Source organism: Eutrigla gurnardus (assembly GCF_963514095.1).
Source record: "Eutrigla gurnardus genome assembly, chromosome: 1".
Classification (NCBI taxonomy): domain Eukaryota; kingdom Metazoa; phylum Chordata; class Actinopteri; order Perciformes; family Triglidae; genus Eutrigla; species Eutrigla gurnardus.
In genome coordinates this window covers 34,027,696-34,047,406 of record NC_139915.1, presented here as the reverse complement: position 1 = coordinate 34,047,406, position 19,711 = coordinate 34,027,696, and the positions used below count along the sequence as shown (strand labels likewise).

At 44.5% G+C, this 19,711-nt stretch overlaps 1 protein-coding gene across 1 annotated transcript in view; it reads right to left on the bottom strand.

The window, feature by feature from the left end:
- Nucleotides 1–223: 223 nt before the first annotated feature.
- Nucleotides 224–19,711, bottom strand: part of LOC311025262 (uncharacterized protein) — an 88,231-nt gene continuing 68,743 nt past the window's right edge. The window contains exons 10-18 of the mRNA XM_084028108.1: nucleotides 9,896–10,069; nucleotides 8,074–8,247; nucleotides 7,189–7,235; nucleotides 3,551–6,491; nucleotides 3,232–3,336; nucleotides 2,645–3,019; nucleotides 2,361–2,462; nucleotides 1,060–1,573; nucleotides 224–954 (exon numbers count right to left, since the gene is read on the bottom strand). Of these exons, the coding sequence (XP_083884234.1) occupies nucleotides 5,947–6,491; nucleotides 7,189–7,235; nucleotides 8,074–8,247; nucleotides 9,896–10,069 (940 nt within the window). The 3' untranslated portion in view covers nucleotides 224–954; nucleotides 1,060–1,573; nucleotides 2,361–2,462; ... (1 more) ...; nucleotides 3,232–3,336; nucleotides 3,551–5,946. The remainder of the gene's footprint in view (nucleotides 955–1,059; nucleotides 1,574–2,360; nucleotides 2,463–2,644; nucleotides 3,020–3,231; nucleotides 3,337–3,550; nucleotides 6,492–7,188; nucleotides 7,236–8,073; nucleotides 8,248–9,895; nucleotides 10,070–19,711) is intronic.

Sequence of the window (19,711 nt, the reverse complement as noted above, 5' to 3'; positions counted from 1 at the left end):
GCGATTGTCCAGACGGATGGCAAGGGAAACAAGAGAGTTTAGGTCAGTAGAATCATCACGGCAGGCAAGTTCATCCTTCAGCCTCTCATTAAGCCCTTTAACAAACACTCCCTGCAATGCTGGCTCGTTCCAATTAGCATCTGCAGCTAATGTCCAGAACTCAACAGAGTAATCTGCCACCGTGCGGGACCCCTGACAGAGAGTTAGCAAGCGGCTAGCAGCATTGCCAACATGATTCGGGTGGTCGAAAACCGCCTTGAGTCTTGCTTCAAAATCATCAAAGGTGAGTGAGCTAACCCCCGTGTTAGAGTTCACTGCTTCTGCCCAAGCAAGAGCTCTCCCTCTTAGTAAGCCCATAGTATACCTTTGAGGGGTCATTGGTGAAGATGAGAGGACGCTGCCAGAAGACAAGGTCACACTGGAGCAGGAATCCCCGACATTTATCCAGATCTCCATAAAATGGTTCCGGATCTGTAGTGTAGGAGTCCCTGGTAGGAGGCTGTGGAGCTGATCCAGAAGGAAATTGTAGACCTTGTGCTGCAGGTGAAGAGGTAGATGTGAATACAGAAATCTGTCTGGCTAACTCAGAGACTTGCTGTGTCATGTTGCGGTTACTCTCAACCAAAGCATTAAGTAGTTGCTCATGCTGCCTGAGCAAAGCTCCCTGACTGGAGAGCGCATAGTGTATGGGGTTCTGTTCCTCGTGGGTAGCGCCTGCGGAGTCCATCTTGTGGCCAGTTCATTCTGTTATGCTGCGTAGTATTTCAAAACTGGACTCACAATGCAGACGCTGAGACAGGAGTTCACAGAAAAGGTGGTCTTTAATGACAACTAAAAGAGTTCAAAAAAGGCAGCAGTTCCAGACGGTCCTCAGAGGAAAATCCAGAGCTGGGTTGTAGAAGTGACAACAGGCAAGGCTGGGCAGGACTGGACGGGCTGGTGCGTGTGGCGGTTCTGTAGCACCGAGAGGGAAAAAGGCAGGTTTCAGACAAAAATCACAATATGAAAAAATACAAGCAGAATTGCACAAAATCTTCTCAAACTAGGCCTGTGTGTTACCACGGTTGGTTTCACAACGAACTGGCGGAGACTGGAAGGGAAGGACCGGCTTAAGACAGCTATCGGGTGATTAGAGTAGATGGACCGCAGGTGAGTGGAGCAGCAGGTGAGATGAGTCAGGCTGATGAACAGAATGTAGGTCAGCCCTGGCCAGCCTGAGACGACACTGACAGACAGAGGGAGACAAACATGCAACAAGAAGGGAGGGGAAAACACAGGAGAAACAAGGGGAAATGACAAGGCACCGCAGATCCTAACAGCTGCAGTGTTTTGAATTTGAGTATAGTACCATTTTTGGCCACATTCTTACATCTGGCACCTTTAATATTTAATTTGTGTGGTTTTATGTTTGCTGTTTAATGTGATCTGATAATGCACTGTGTTTTAATAAAGTTTGTGGTTTGATTTTATCTGTGCTTTGAATTATTTTTACAATGCTATATTGCCAGTCCAGGAGTCCATGAGGCTTCACAAGCCTCGCATCGAATCTCAGGCAATTTGAGATCATATCGCCCTGGAAAAAAAAGAAATATATATATATGTAAGGCACAGCCGAGCTAGTATGTGCCTATGTTTGTTATTTAGCAGACGCTTTTGTCTAAAGCGACATACAAAAATACAACAATCAAAATTAACATCAATTTGTAATTTTAATTATTATGTAAATCCTAAAATAAGCTTAGGAGAGAATAAAAAGATATCAAATCCCAGGAAATAGGAACAGGTGCCAACATCAGTAACCCTCATTGATGTTGCAGGCGTTAAAAATCCATTTTGCAACAAACATCACTCATACAAACCGGATCATTTGAATGACATAACAGTCGCTCATTAGATGAGTGCAGTGGTCTAGATGGGGTGTAAGGTATGCGGTCACAACGTGAAGCGGAGTGGCCTTTACACCTCGGAGAGCATTAACATTTTGATATTCGAACGTCGTAAAGTCCATTATCTTGCTTCTACCACTGTTGCCAAAAATTATGCTCATAAACTGTCAAAATGTGGTCAAAAACTTTATGAGATGTGCAAATATCTGAATTTTAATGCACCTTCTAACATCACAATGGGAGATTTAGCCAAACATTTGTATAATCACATACAGATAATACATTTGCATCTGCATGATGCCGTCATATTAATATGTCATAATAATATGATATTAATATGTCCATATTAAGATGACCCTAAGCGTCTTTGTGTTTAGAGTTGATATGGTGTGTGATCAGGAAATAGCTGTGGGTGACATTCTGCAGCCACTTTTACAGAATTGACCCCATCCCGACCCCTGAAGTTCTTCTTACCATTCATTGTAACCACAACGATGGACTTTCCTGCGATGACACGGGATGATCCTCGTGGACAGCTGCATATTTCTGCTGGCATCTCCAAAGGTATAAGACGCTCTTAGAAAAAAAGAAACCAGTATGAGAAATAAAGCACAACATATGTATTTACTGGCAGCTATTTTGAAACCAGGTAGGACTTCATGGCTTCATCAACTGATCAGAAATCAGTATTCAGTTTTCCAGGTGATAACTGGAAAAAATATAGTCTGAGAAGGGGACTCTCAAAAACTACAACTTACCACACTGGGTAAGAACACTCTCCACAACACAGGTTGTCGGAGGCAATGGTTCAAAGAAACCATGCATCATGGAATCCCTGTTGTGGAAGACTCGATCTCGATGGACCCTGATGTCACACTGGCCACAGAGGAAAGGGTGTGGTCGGCAGTCACAACAGCGGATAACTGCTGGATGGTCTGCACATTGTTGGCAGACTCGAGTTGCCACCTGCCGTTGTTTGCCCACCATGGTGTTGACCAGCCGGGATCTCTCTTTCGCCCACCACCCTGAGATCAGACTCTTTCGAGTCGACCAGTCGGTTGCGGCTTGAGGTGGTGTATCATCCACATACAGGTCCTTAGCCAGTGAGCACTCAAGCTCTTGAAGGAAAGACTCTGTTAAGACAATGCACAACACTGAAAACCAACGGCTTATAACAACACAAGATAATGGCATTGAATAACAGTCATTTTGAAATGTGTAATGTTATCTGTTATCTATTGATCAAACACAAAACTATCAAAACACAAAACTATGAAATGTACATTCCTATCGTAATAAATGAACATACTGTTTTGCATCAGTGCAGACAAAATAAAGAACATACCAGCAGTAACTGAAGGAAAGTTGCTGGTCACTTCCCCACTGGTTTCCAGAGCCATGACAGGAGGAGAGACACCAGTCTTCCCAGTCTGGCTGTGACTGGGACCTGCTGTAGCAAAAAAGCTGTTGCTTTTTACACTCGATGACACAAACTTTTAACGTCTCAGTTTCCTTGATGCTAGGCACAGGTATGTAATAATAACCTCAGATATGTTCTAATTCAGACCCAAGACTTGTGATCATGTTGTATACCATTCCAAGATAAACTAGATCTGGAGATAAAGTCTACATTTCAATTAACACGAATGTAAAACAAATCTGACCTGCTTGTTTTCGGGATGATCTGGGTCTGCCATAAATAATGTTTCCATCGCAGTCCCTCTTAATCCACCTAACACCTTGATTGCGGTTTGATGGCTGGCTGGTGGATGGTTCTGCCTCCTGGTGCAAGCTGATGAGCTGTTGGAGGTTTTGGAGGTGAGCCTGATGTTCAGCCTGACCAACAAGGTCACTCAACTCCTTCTGGAGCCGGTTCGGCTCAGGATCAGACATTGTACAGGTAGGGAGAGAGGGCAGGTGAGGGGAGAGGGAGGGAGAGAGGGAGAGAGAGAGAGAGAGAGAGAGAGAGAGAGAGAGAGAGAGATTTTTTTTGATTTTTAAAAGGACCTTTATTCCAAGTTCATTCTGTTACAACTTAAATTCCGCTATTATCAAGCAAAATGACATCAAAACAAATCCATACAAAAACTCAAATCAGAAAAGCTAAGGGAAATAAATCAAAAATTTAGAAACAAAACGTTCTCTCTGACTGAACACAGCACATTCCGCACACCCCAAATGTTCACAAAGACTTCTGTCTTTTTTGTCAGTCTGTAGAACTCAAACTCCACCCTGAGCCGAGCTGCCAGCAGCCCGGTCAGCATCATAACCACGTCCTCTGACCCTGCACCCCTCACACGATTTTTCCTTGTTTTCCAAATAGCTAGTTTGGCCAGACCTGACAAGAAATTTATAAGTGTGTGTACATTCTTTTTCTTTGCCGAGTAGTGAGGACCATAGATAAAGAGACAAAATGAAAAAAAATCTCCTAAGCCCTGAAACCATGACTTCAATTGTCTGAATAGTCCAGCCAGTCTGGAACACTGAATAAATAGATGGTATATTAATTCTGTCTGTGAGCAGAAAGGAGAACCGTCCCCTGTACCAGGAGAATTCATGTATGTGATGGTAATTTGCCTTTCTAAAGAAAAAGATCATTTCAAAACAATAACATGGAAAACCATGCCAGATTGTGAAGACAAACTTTATTCTGTTCTTTTCTTCCTCTAAAATAAAACTTGCATCAAATGAAAATGTATGAACTCTATTTGAATTCCAATGAATAGTAATTTCTTGTTTTCATGTTCAACTATCCATCAGAGTAACATGAGAGAGAAAGGGAAGCATGCAGAAGACTTGAGCAGAGGTGGAAGGGGATACATTGCAGATCTCATTCCAAACACTGAAGGATCTTCTGGATCAATACACGATCACAAACACTTCATTGACAAGTATGTTTTCACACACAAGGAATGTGACGTGGTGATTGGTGCAGAACAATACACACAGTCAGATAGTAGAATGACATCGTTACATCATTATGAAAACGGAACATTTACAATAGAATATGTGGAACTAATATAGAAGAACAGCTTCAATGATGTCAGCCATTCAAGGGTCTAGACCTCTGGGGGACCACAGTCTCTGGTTCCTCACATAGTCTGCTCTCTGGACTAATGTGAGCTACTATCTAGACCTCTGGGGGACCACAGTCTCTGGTTCCTCACATAGTCTGCTCTCTGGACTAATGTGAGCTACTATCTAGACCTCTGGGGGACCAAAGTCTCTGGTTCCTCACATAGTCTGCTCTCTGGACTAATGTGGTCTACTATCTAGACCTCTGGGGGACCACAGTCTCTGGTTCCTCACATAGTCTGGTCTCTGGACTAATGTCAGCTACTATCTAGACCTCTGGGGGACCACAGTCTCTGGTTCCTCACATAGTCTGGTCTCTGGACTAATGTCAGCTACTATCTAGACCTCTGGGGGACCACAGTCTCTGGTTCCTCACATAGTCTGGTCTCTGGATTAATGTGAGCTACTATCTAGACCTCTGGGGGACCACAGTGTCTGGTTCCTCACAGAGTCTGGTCTCTGGACTAATGTGAGCTACTATCTAGACCTCTGGGGGACCACAGTCTCTGGTTCCTCACATAGTCTGGTCTCTGGACTAATGTGAGCTACTATCTAGACCTCTGGGGGACCACAGTCTCTGGTTCCTCACATAGTCTGGTCTCTGGACTAATGTGAGCTACTATCTAGACCTCTGGGGGACACAGACCCAGGAGACAACATCTGGTTCCTGGCTGAGACTCTTTAGAGACACAGATTCTCATCTTTGAATTGACTCTGGATGGATTGTCTTTGTCTTCTGACACCATGTAGGGAGTTGATTTGATGATTTTATGTGTATACGTGCATATTTTTATCTGATCTGTTTATTTGATTCCTTTTATCTTTCTATTCTGTACTTTTTATTGTGTTTTATCTTGTGCAGCACTTTGGAAAACCTTGTGTTTGTTAAAATGGGATCTAAATAAAGTGGATTGGAATGGATTGGATATGTAATCACAGCGTGTGAAAAATGAGCTTCACGTTCGGTGTGAACACGACTTCAGACCTAAAGACGACGCAGAGACACTGATGATTCATACCAGACTGATGGTTCAGACCAGAATCCAAGCCCAGGATAAAGAGGTTCAGTGAATGTGGTGTTGAAGGTGTGGAGGTGGATCAGTTTGTCAGAGGAGACTTTGTAGAAGGTCAGAGTGCCAGCAGGACAGTCCAAGTACACTGCTACCACACCAGAGGAGGAGGAGGAGGAGGAGGAGATGCATGTTTGTTTGTTTTTGTGCCAGACAGAGTAATCACCACCAAAGTAATTCAGACTCCAGGACTGATCATTCTCTCCAAACACAGAGTCGTCTCCTCTCCTCTTGATTCCTCTGTAACTCACTGATATACGAACCCTTCCTCTCCACTGGACCTCCCAGTAACAGCGACCAGTCAGACCGTCTCTACACAGCAGCTGAGGCTGTGAGACAAATCTGTCTGGATGATCTGGATATGACTGGCCATCGTCCACACGTGTCACCTTCCTGTTGTTGTCGTCCAGTTTGAGGTCTCTGCTGACTGTGTTTGTGTCCAGTTCCAGTTCACAGACATCTGATGGAGAGAACAAACACAATGCAGCTAACGGTTCATCTCTGTCTCCCACTAAACTACGTCCCCATACAACTCATCTCCACTCTCTATTACGTTTCCATGGAAACAACGTGTTTTCTGGACCCAACGGTCAACGTTTGAAACCGTCTGAAAAAACCTTAACGAACAAAACAAAAACGCTACAAAACGACATCGTTGGTAGTAAAAATATCACAGTTGGGCCTAAAATGAGTAGAGATTGAAACCAGACCAAACTGTGGTCTGGTCTGTGGACTAATGTGAGCTACTATGGTAGAGCTCTGGGGGACCACAGACCCAGGAGACAACATCTGGGTCCTCCATTTAGGATTCAGGGACGTCAGGACGACAGGAGGACCATCTCAACGCTGAGACGCTTTAGAGACACAGAGTCTCAGGAACTTCTCTCTTCACTTCAAATATTTAAACTCACACAAACACCACAACAACGGGAATGTTGGGTATTCGCCTCCGTTGCCGTCCGGCAGGAATTGGCGTCCGTTTGCGTCTCTGCGTTGACTTTGTGTGTAATTGAAGGTGAAAATGTGGCGTTTGGTGTGAACACAACACGACATCTTTACAGCCACGAAGAAACAAACGCTACGTCCTGATTAGAATCGGATTTCAGTCATGAACACGTTCAAATCTGGAGCAGCTGAGTTACTGAAGACATACTCACACTTCATCAGACCAGGTCTCAGTCTCTGCTGTCCCCCATGGTCCACCCTGCAGGAAGACATGCAAACACCTCAATCAGGTCCACCATTAAACATGAACCCCAGTTCCTCAGTCAGAGACTGTTGTCCATCTGTCCTCACCTGAGAGTCCAGTCTGATGTCTGTCCATCTGTCCTCATCTGAGAGTGTCCAGTCTGATGTCTGTCCACCTGTCCTCACCTGAGAGAGTCCAGTCTGATGTCTGTTCACCTGTCCTCATCTGAGAGTGTCCAGTCTGATGTCTATCCATCTGTCCTCACCTGAGAGTCCAGTCTGATGTCTGTCCATCTGTCCTCATCTGAGAGTGTCCAGTCTGATGTCTGTCCATCTGTCCTCATCTGAGAGTGTCCAGTCTGATGTCTGTCCATCTGTCCTCATCTGAGAGTGTCCATTCTGATGTCTGTCCATCTGTCCTCTCCTGAGAGTGTCCAGTCTGATGTCTGTCCACCTGTCCTCACCTGAGAGAGTCCAGTCTGCTGTCTGTCCATCTGTCCTCACCTGAGAGTCCAGTCTGATGTCTGTCCACCTGTCCTCACCTGAGAGAGTCCAGTCTGCTGTCTGTCCACCTGTCCTCACCTGAGAGTCCAGTCTGATGTCTGTCCACCTGTCCTCACCTGAGAGAGTCCAGTCTGCTGTCTGTCCACCTGTCCTCACCTGAGAGTCCAGTCTGATGTCTGTCCATCTGACCTCACCTGAGAGTGTCCAGTCTGATGTCTGTCCACCTGTCCTCACCTGAGAGTCCAGTCTGATGTCTGTCCACCTGTCCTCACCTGAGAGTCCAGTCTGATGTCTGTCCATCTGACCTCACCTGAGAGTGTCCAGTCTGATGTCTGTCCACCTGTCCTCACCTGAGAGAGTCCAGTCTCCAGTGTGGACCCTCCAGTCCAGCAGACAGCAGCTTGACTCCTGAGTCTCCTGGATGATTGTAGCTCAGGTCCAGCTGTCTCAGATAGGAGGGGTTGGAGTCCAGAGCTGAGGCCAGAGAAGAACAGCCGTCCTCTGTGATGAGACAACCTGACAGACTGAAGACACACACACTTCTGTCACTTCTGGGGACTTTTAAACTGAGAAAAAGTGATCATTCTCTGTTGTTGTGTTGATGTTGTACTGGGTGGGATAAGCGTGGCTGAGTGATGGACAGAGACGGATAGAGGAGGACGAGAAGTCAAGAAACAACAGTAGAACCAGTCTATGTGGTCTGTCTTCAGACCTGGTGTCCCAACAAAGATCTGGCTACTGATTTAAACCAACTAGCAAAGAAAACTCTAATTCAATAACATCTCAACTCTGTTTGTTGTCAGTTTTCATATTGAACTGGAGGAATTAAGTAACATTATTAATTAAATAACAAGTATTCTGAGAATAAAGTCAAATACAAAACTTGGAGTCTCAGAACATATCAGACATTCATGTGTTCAACTGCTCTTTTAGAGCCGCCATGTGAACTTTAGCAAAAGTGTCTTTTCAGGAATAAGAGCAAAGAAGTGAATATTTGGTGCATGTAAACGGATCATTGGAAGCTTCATAGGTAAACTTCTCAAAGTCCTTGAGTCTGACCTGAGAGTTTCCAGTCAACAGTGTGGACTCTTCAGACCAGCAGACAGCAGCTCCAGTCCTGAATCCTGCAGGTCGTTGTTACTCAGGTCCAGGTCTCTTAGACTGGAGGACTGGGAGCTGAGAACTGAGGACAGACCTTCACAGCTTCTCTCTGAGAGGTTACAGCCACTGAGTCTGAAGAGGAATCAGAAATGTGTGATGAAACTAGAACAAACTGTTCGTCTCCTTGGAATTAACAATGAAAACTCCTCAGCAAGATCGAAAACAGGCTTTACAAAGACTTAACTTGTGTTTGTATTGCAGTCCTTCACAAGACCAACAAGAACATTTCATTCATTGACCTTTAAACTTAACCAGCAAGGATTTTATCAATGAGAAAAAAACTCATCCTAAAACCAGAAATAAATGTAAAATGTGGTAGAAAAGAATTCAATGTAACTTCTGTCGACACTGTTCCAACACTAACTTCACGTGTTCAAACATGATGAGAAAACTCTTTGTATTCCTTGAAAATCATTGATTCTTTTCATGTTTTACTAGATAGAATCTTATCATTCCAAGCAGAAAGTGAGTTCTTCTGCTGCGTTCACACCAAACCTGAAGTGATGTTTGAGTTTGACTGCAGGATGAATTGGTTTTATTTGTGGGATCATTTGTGTTTAGTCACGACACTCATGCTAGACACACCAGCGAGGAGGCGGGGCTTATCTCCATGTAGAAACCAACCAGGGTTCCTCCATCACGGATGAAATAACCACTATTGCTGCTTTGTACATGTTGTGAAGTCCCAGATACACCAGGAAACCAAATGCCGTCCTGTCTGAGTTCATAGCCTCATGACGACAACAGCATTTAGAAACGCCAGCTGGATTTGTAAAACTATTCAAAGTTAGAACGGCAGGGGAAAGACAAACAAGACGTTTGGTTTCTTTAGTGATTTTGTTCTTCTGCTGTTAGATCGTTACCAGCAGAAACGTGTTTCATCAGCCATGGAAACAGATTAGTAGCAAAAGTGTCTTTTCAGGAATAAGAGCAAAGAAGTGAATATTTGGTGCATGTAAACGCATCATTGGAAGCTTCATAGGTAAACTTCTCAAAGTCCTTGAGTCTGACCTGAGAGTTTCCAGTCCACAGTGTGGACTCTTCAGACCAGCAGACAGCAGCTCCAGTCCTGAATCCTGCAGGTGGTTGGTACTCAGGTCCAGGTCTCTTAGACTGGAGGACTGGGAGCTGAGAACTGAGGACAGACCTTCCCAGCTTCTCTCTGAGAGGTTACAGCCACTGAGTCTGAAGAGGAATCAGAAATGTAGAATAAAAAACAGAACAAGTCTGGCTTACTTCGGTGCTAATCCACTTCACTTTAATTATCAGACGGCTGACGGCAAGACACGGAATGTTAGCTTGTGTCTGGTTGTAGCATTTATTCACCGACAAACATGCGGTACCCACAATACACTGCTGCACACTGTACCACGCTGTAATCTAACCGATGACTTCATACTCACCGTCTCACTCTCTCTCTCTTTATACTTCAACGTACAGAGAGCCAACAGTGTGAATGCATTAAAAAGATGAATGTGTTAAATCCACAAATGAATCATCCCGCGTTAACACGTTCATTTTGAAGCCCAAATATTTAAAGGTACAATATGTAAGAAATCTAAAGCAACTGGCCATAAAATCCTCCTAATATGTCATAGAGACTCAGGAATAATGATCATATAACATACTGAACTCACCAACAACAACAGTACAGCCAAAATATTCACATTTAAAAAACTATTTTCTGGACTGCAAATCATGTTTATGTTTTGAAAACATGTTTTGGCACGTGGCGCCACCCACTGGCGTCTACAAATCATTGCAGTCAGTAGAGTCTCAGCTGCCCAGCAACCACGGGTTGCCAGTTTCGACTGAGCTACAATGGCGGAGGCAACGAAACCCAAAAGAGCTGGTTATGATTCACAAAAACGCCAAGATAAAAACCGAGGCAAAGCGAGGGTCTATATAGGGGATGCATTTGAACGGTGGAGACAGTAGAAAGCTGAGAGGAATTTGAAATCGGATGCAGAATTGGCTACTCTTCTCCTAGACGGGTAAGTTGAGCTTGGCTAACTAAGTTAGCATCATAGCTTGACGGGGATGGACATTTCTAATACTTTGAACTGTCGAGTAACAACGTTATTCATTTGGATCATAGAAACAAACGTTAGCAGCACAGCTAACGCTAGCAGCATTAGCATTGTCCTGTTACGAGCTGTGCTGCTAACGTTTGTTTCTATGATCCAAATGAGTAACGTTGTTACTCCGCTGTCCGGCTGCCTTCGGCACGTTTGGATACGCCAACAGCTCTGGCAACCTCGAGTCTGGAGGGGAGGGGGTGGAGGGGGAGGCGGATACGACTCGCCGCAGTGTTTTGAATTTGAGTGTAGTACCGTTTTTGGCCACATTCTTACATATAGCGCCTTTAAACATCAAACTGCAGAGAAAAGAGTTGGGTTTCCTTTAGTGATTTGTTCTTTTGGTGGAGCCGAATGAATTTGCACTTTGATATTTTATATTTTTGTCTATTTTACTTTCAGGTTCTGATTATTGAAACAGTAAATCAGCAAGTACTCAGTACTTGAATAGTTTTTTCACTAAATACTTTTTTCCTCAAGTAACTATTTGGATGACTACTATTTATTATTTACTTTTTGCTGTTTGGAAAACAAATCAAATCATTCAGAATGCAGATAGAACCTTGTAATTCCATGGTGGTTCGTTGTATTTTGAATATAAAAACTATATTTACAGAGCTTTGCTGGAGGCTTGGACCACCGGCAGCAGCCTCAGAAGAACCTTCTCTGAAGCAGAGTATTTCTTCAGGTCAAACACGTCCAGACGTTTTTCTGACGACAGTAAGATGAAGGCCAGAGCTGACCAATAAGAAGGAGACCGTTTACGGGAGGAGAGACGTCCTGAAGTCATGTACTGTTGGATCTCCTCCACCAGAGAACGATCATTCAGTTCATTCAGACAGTGGAACAGATTGATGCTTCTCTCTGGAGACAGATCCTCATCAAGCTTCTTCTTGATGTACCAGACTGTTCCCTGATTGGTCCGTGAGCTACTTCCTGTTTGTGTCAGCAGACCTCGTAGGTGTTTCTGATTGGTCTCTAGTGACAGACCCAGAAGGAAGCGGAGGAACAGGTCCAGGTGTCCGTTTGGACTCTGTAAGGCCTTGTCCACAGCTCTCTGGTGCAGATGTGTTAGTTTAGGTTTGTCTCTGGTGACTTTAGACCACCAGGAGGTTGTTGGTTCTTCTGGCATCAGATTGACACCAGACTTGATGAAGGTCAGATGGACATGAAGAGCAGCCAGAAACTCCTGAACACTCAGATGGACGAAGCAGAACACCTGGTCCTGGTACAGTCCTCTCTCCTCTCTGAAGACCTGTGTGAACACTCCTGAGTACACTGAGGCTGCTTTGATATCGATGCCACACTCTGTCAGGTCTGGTTCATAGAAGATCAGGTTTCCTCTCTGCAGCTGCTCAAAAGCCAGTTTTCCCAGAGACTCAATCATCTTCCCGGTCTCTGGACTCCAGTGTGGATCCGTCTCAGCTCCTCCATCATACTTGACGTTCTTCAGTTTGGACTGAACCACCAGGAAGTGGATGTACATGTTGGTCAGGGTCTTGGGCAGCTCCCCTCCCTCCCTGGTCTTCAACACGTCCTCCAGAACTGTAGCAGTGATCCAGCAGAAGACTGGGATGTGGCACATGATGTGGAGGCTCCGTGAGGTCTTGATGTGGGCGATGATCCGGTTAGCCTGCTCCTCATCTCTGAACCTCTTCCTGAAGTAGTCCTCCTTCTGTGGGTCAGTGAACCCTCTGACCTCTGTCACCATGTCAACACACCCAGGAGGGATCTTTTACAGTCTATGAACAAGCCATGTATTAGAGCCATGTATCCCTGTAGTCCTCAGTATGAGTGACTTATTTAATGATTAAATCAGAACTATTGGAGACAATATCAATCAGGTGCAACATAAAATAAATAAAAGACTTTTACAAGACAAACAGAACTGAAGGATATAACCCTTTGAAATGCAGCTGTAAAGCTCCACGAGTCAGTCACTACAACCAGTGGTGGCCTTAGGCTTTAGGGTCCCGTTTCAATACTATGTGTAGCCACCAGAGGAAGGCGGGGTTATAAATTAGGACAGACATATTTAAGGAGGCCCTAATCAGGCAGATAGGCAGCTGTCTGTTTGGAGTCCTCACCAGCTAATTTGCTGCAGGCTGGTGAGGAGGATTGTGAGGGCACTGCCGACGCTGTTAGGAGCTGTTCCAGGAGGTATGTTATCTCTATGGTTACAGTAGTGATGGGCAAAGGGAAGCTTTTACACTTGTTGCAGGGACACTTAACCATTTCTCAGTCAGTTGGTACAAATTAGGGAAGACAGCACGTCGCTCTTCCAGTATTTCAAAGGATCTGCCCGTCTTGGAATAGCCGTTTAGAAACATAGAGGCGTTCCTTCAATCACTGAACTACAGTCACGTGACACGGGCGTTTCAGAACCGCTTTTCGGCACAACGTTTCGAAAACATATATATATATATATATTACACACACACACACATACATATATACATACACACACACACGTAAGGCGGAATGTGGACGGCATTCTTTTTTTCCAGTATATTTGTATTGTCATTTTATGTTTGTATTAACCAGACCTCACATATAATAGGCCGACTCACAACACAATGCACGGAACTTTAGATCAAGCCATGAGATCAATGCGACCAAAATAAAAAGTATCATTTCACCACAAGGTGGCCGCCGAGTGTGGACCTGAACACACCAACCAATCGAACCTCATCCAACCAATGAGAACCATTCCGCTGTAGCGGAGGTGTGGACAAGCCGGTTGCAGCCGCCGTGCACCGCGCTGCCAAGCGCCGCAAGAAGCGGCTCTTAAAAACTTGTTCCCGCGATGTTTTGGGTCACGTGATATGGTCGCGACCCTGTGACGTCTTTGCAGTCGGCTGCTAAGTCGGACACAATTCTAGCCATCATGCATCGCTTTCAACCCACAATACATCACGTTAGGTAGCGCGCTGCAGGCGGCTACATCAAGGAGAATTCGCCTAACGTTTCGAAACGTTTCGATCCGGGACTTCAGAGACGCGCCGACACGCCCGTTTCGGAAGTCACATCACTAGGTTAAAGAGTGTCCACTGTTCACTCGGCATGTTGTGTGAGTGTGTGAATAACGCTGACCATATTGTATGTTTGTTTTCACTGAAACAGTTGCAGGGGGGGAAACGAGCCGTTGAGTGTCGGGCAGATCAGTATGGGCACCCTGTGCCAGTCCTATGGTGCATGAGGGACGGCGGTGCAGGCCTGACTGCTGTTCCTTTTCCTCTTCCTAGTTTGTGTTCTGTTGACGTGTTCAGCTGAGCAGCCACCGCTGAGCGGGGTCGCGCTCCTTTGTATGGCTTGGTGTTGATATGCACGGAGCGGAGGTGTTCAGCTGAGCTGTCATTTTATTTGTTGTTGTTTGTTTTTGTTTGTTTTCAACCGCTCTCCCAACAAGTGATCAGGGGCCTGTACTACGAAGCAGGATTTGTGCTTAGCGAGGTAACTTAAGCGTTAACCCTGGGTTTTCCTTCCTACGACGCTGGTTCACTTCTTACCGGGGTAGATCGCCATGGTAACTTACGCTGTGGAGCTAACCTGCTCCGGAGCAGGTTATGTTCCTGATAAGAGATCAACGTGGAGAAACACACCGCCGACTGACCAATCAGCTGTCTTGGTGCGCCGATATAAAAAAAAGAAGCTTGTGGATCGTGAGAGGGTCTCGTAGGAGAACTATAGAGTGTACAGAGACCGGCAAAACCCTTTTGTCTGTGTCTGATGATGTTTTATATGAGAGATCCAGATTCTCATCGGAGGGAAAGACTTTTCTTAGTCAGCGTACAGCCTACTGACCACTATGAATTATGTTTTTATATTTATTTGATTTGCTCCCAAGTCCGTTTTACACCACCGGGATTGCAGCTGAAAGAATGAGGCTGATATTGTCATAAACCACGTTATAAGAATACACCCAAGCAACACATTCATCATTTTAAAGTTATATGTTTGGCCTTTTATTGCTGAAGGACATCATAAGAGTTGAAGGGACGAGAGAGAGCGACGACATGATTTAAAAGAAGGCCGAAGGGTGGATTCGAACAGGAAGCGCTGCTAGGAGCCTTGGTTCATAGGGCGGTAACTCTACCACTAAGCTATCAACGCAGATAAGGTTAACTTTTAATCAGTCAGATCTACTAGTGCCCTTATGATGGCGTAGTCATTATACTACTATTAATACGACTTCCGCATTCACACAGTCGGTGAGTTTTTGCCAGCTGTCCTTCCTGCATTTGGCAGATGAAACTGTTGCCTTTTGCCTGCATTATATGTTAAACTTCTTCGTATTTCTGTAAGATTACGGTTCGCTCCTCGTACGTGAAATACGCCGCTCCGCTGCCGTAGACTGATCCATGCATGTGATTGGTCAAATGCTGCAAACGCCGCCTCTTTCATGTGCACGCGCTCATAGCTGGACAGGGAAACCCTGGGTTGAGTTAACGAGTTGATAACCAGCTTCGTGTGACCGCTTATCCCCGATCTCCTTTGTTAGGGTAACTTAAGCTGGATCTCTGAAAGATACCCTGGGTTTGTTGAACTCGCTTCGTAGTACAGGCCCCAGGTTAAGCAGTCTGCTTAAGGTGTTTTTAGTCATTGTTGTTCGCAACATTCATTTTATATGTGCCAATAAATAAATATATTTGAGCCTAACTTTTGTGTATAAATAAAGAACAAGTGTTTTAAAACGTTATACTGGAGTCCTGGCTCATCTTTAGAACTAGAGTAACATATGTATGAGGCCCTATCCCATGAAACATTAATTACCCATATGTTTGCACCCATGCGTCTCTGATGCATTGAAACCTGAAAGGATGCAGCGGCCGCTACTTTCAAATTAAAAGCCCCCCGCTAAGAACCCAGTTCTAAACTACGATAGGGTGCAATGTAACGCTCTTATTTTGAAGACACATTCGTTGTCTACATCGTTTCCTCCGCCGCAACAACTTCACTTGCAGAAGGATGCCAGAGAATTCACAGAGACGCTGGAGAAGTTTGTGATATTTTCATCCCGGATTTTTGAGATGAAGGAATTAAACACCTGTCCCAAATAAACGCCTCGTCTGTGAAGTGATTGAAACAAATGATTATTTGGTATTTTACGGTATGATAACTCCCGGCCCGGGGAGAGAGACACGCATCACAGTGCTCAGCTGCAGACACAGCAGAGAGGTGACGAGACGCGACGCATCATGACTGACAGGCATCAAGGCCACTCAGCGTTACCTGACCGCCCCGCCCCCAGATACTTCATTCACAAAAACAGGGCCTGTGGAAATGCAGGGAGGAGTCTCATACATTCACTTGCTCACCTGTCTTGCCAAATGCATTGCTTGTCTTTTTGTTGTTGAACAGATTGCAAAGTGGCACTTTTATTGTCTCTATTTTTGAACTTGATACAAGTTATGACACAGCTGCACTTTTATTGTCTCTATTTTTGACCTTGCTGTTATTTCACGTTATTGCGTTAGAGTTTAGATCCAGCATGATGTTACTTGATAATCCGGAGGCGCGGAGCGAGCGGGCGTCGGTCGGACAGTCTGATAACTGCACAGGTCCTTCACTCAACTAAATACAGAGAAATGTCCCACACAGTAACATTACAGAACCAAACAACAGTAACGTAGTAACTCTAACTGTCTTTGACAACTTATATGAGGGAAAAAAATACCACAGCTGTACGTGGAGAAGCGTCCGTCCTCCCGCCTGTCCTGCCGACTCTTCCTCACATTTCTGCCTGAAAAACAGCGTCTCTCACCGGCAAAAAACCTTAACTCACCGAGTGTTTGTGATGGAAATGTATTTTCACCACAAACACAAACACCCGGTGAGTTCAAATCGACGGTTGTGGTGATCTGTTTTAAATAAATGTATTAATTTATTTTATTTTAAATAAATCACTGCGACTGTCAGCCCTCCCGACTTCAGGGAACTTTCCCCCAGCCTCCTTCCCGAGTGACAGAGTCAGACAGCGACCTGATGCCCATTATGGAATTATGTAGGCTACTTTAGCGAGAAAAACCTAACTTTGTCACTTTCCAGGATGTTTGACGCCAACGTCATCATCATGACGTGTACCATCGCGCCTCATTAGGAGCCTCACTTTCTGTGGGAATCACAGGTGATTGGCGGAGATGCTTCGCTCTGTGTAACTGCCACACATTCAGTTATACAGTTGCTTCTGTTTGGGGCATGTTTTTTGTTGTGGTTCTGGATGGTGTCACTAGGAGGCGCTGTAGCGGTGGTCGGTGTCAGGTTGAGTGGCAGAGAAGAAGCGATCTCAGCAGAGAGAAAGGGACAGCATGATTAAGAGAAAAGTGTGTAAATCATAGAAAGACAGAAATAAGAAGAAACTCAAGCTAATCCCTCACTCGGTATCCAGCCAACGAGGTTAGTTTTGTGTATTTTATTTTCTAAAAGTAATTGTAATTGTCAAATGTATTTGTTTTATGCTAAGCTAATTGTCGTTTTATATGTCTGTTTTTCTTTAGTTTTCACGGTGTAATTTATATGGCTCTATGCAAGATGGACGCTAATAAATTCATCAGTTGAGGAAACCACTTGTGTCTGTGGTACCTGAGGGAATTATAGTGAAAACTCGGACTGAAGTCAGCGCGAGTGGAGAGAAAACGGCGTCGCGCATGGACGGAGGAGCAGCGTATATGTTGGGGCGTGGTCGAGGCGCACACAGGGCGGAGCTGCGACCAAGGGACTGTTGAACCAGGGACAGTACAGGACGCAGCAGCTCGCAGTTTGAGAAGCAACACCACAAGATAACGCCATAAGAACTTGATCTTTCACACGTAAAGAGTTCAAGCATAAGAGGCAAAGTAAAGGTTGGTTAATCAAACAGCCCTGACCCTGCTATTCAAAAGTTCCCTGTCAATTAAGTTAAAGCTGCTATAGGTTTATGAGGTAAAGCCCACATAAGTTGATCTATCTACATATTTGATTTCATTTTGTACATGTGAAACAGTTGTGTGAATGCTGTATTTTATTTGAAGTTAAGGACTCTGAGAGCATATTTGGTAACATTTGGGTAATATTTGAGCTTCTATTTAAGTCACGTTTATTACTGTACTACAGTTAAAGGAGCACATTTTATTTTACAAACTAAAACCCTTACTTTCAAATGGTTTAAACTCATTCTAAGAGGCATTTAAGTTAACACTTAAGACATTTTACACTATTCAGTGCCACTTTAAGTTTGTTTACTAAGACATCACAATGAGTGAGCCAAGTGAGTCTCAAGCTCAAGTTGAGGTTAGTGCAGAACCCCATGAGCCAGAAACCAGTGATGAAGAAGTTCAACCACGAAGAAGTAAAAGAGTGAGAGGGCTCACGGAGAAGGGCAAAGAAATGCAGGATGAGAAAATTAAGTCACTCCAACAAAGATTCAGCTACACTTATGATAAATGGAGAACACATGCAAGATCATCCAAGAAACCCCTCTCACAATCAGAACCGCTGAGTGAAGAAGTGCTTAATGATATTATTCAGGATGTTTTAGGACTCTCTGCAGATGTCAGAAAGATTTATACAGAGCTGCGCACGCTCACCCCACCAGATCAAGAGACACGTCGCAGAGTGGACCTTTGTGTGGAGATCTCAAAGTTCATCGTTAATAAAGCTTCATCTCGTTTGAAAGGAAGTTTGGTGGAAGAGGAACAAGACTGGCCAGAGGCAGGCTCTCTCTTTCAAACTACAATAACCAGTAAGTCAAACTCTGCAACAACCAAGAGTACTTCACAGTCAAGTAGGTCTTCTGTCAAGCACCAAGAAGCTGCAGCAGAAGCAGCTGCAAGTCAAGCCGTTCTCCAAGTGTTACAAGAACAAGAAAGAGAACAACAAGAGATTGACAGACTTGAAACTGAAGTCAAGAGAAAGGCTGCAGAGCAAGAAGTTTTGGTCAGAAATCTGCGTTTAGAAAGAGAGGCAGAAGAAATCAAACTAAGAATGCTAAGAGAAGCAGATGAAGCTAAAATGAAAGCGCAACAAGAAGAAGAATATGCAGCTTTGCAAAGAACGCTTGATGAAAAGAAAAGAAAGTTACAGCAATTGGAAAAAATCAAAGATCTCAAGGCAGCACAAGCAAGAATGAAAGTGTACGACCAGGCAAGCATGAAGGAGGGGCAGAAAGTTGATGTAACTAAGTTTCACACTGAAGACAAAGACAACGCACATGTAAGTTTTCCTCCTCCTCGTGAACAAGTGGTGCCACAAGCAGTCAACACCATGTCAACAAGTGACAGTGTAGCAGACCTTGTTAAAGTGCTAGCAAGTGCGCTAAGTGCAAGCCGCATTCCTGTTCCTGAACCAGCAGTGTTTAGCGGGGATCCGATAAGATACAGTGATTGGAAACTTTCATTTCAAACACTCATCGACCAAAAGAACATTCCTGAGAATGAGAAAATATTCTACCTTCGGAGATATGTGAGTGGTCAGGTGAAAAGTGCGCTTGATGGATACTTCCTGCTTGGAACTGAGTCTGCATATGTTGCTGCTTGGCAAGTTCTTGAAGAAAGATACGGAAATCCATTCACTATTGCCAAGGCCTACAGAGACAAGCTACAAGCCTGGCCCAAGATGACGTCAAAGGACAATTTTGAGCTCAGAGACTTTGCAGATTTCTTGCGCAGTTGTGAAGCAGCTATGGTTCACATCAAGTCATTGGAGATTCTTAACGACTGCATTGAAAACAGAAAGATTCTCTCCAAGTTACCAGATTGGCTGACTGCTAGCT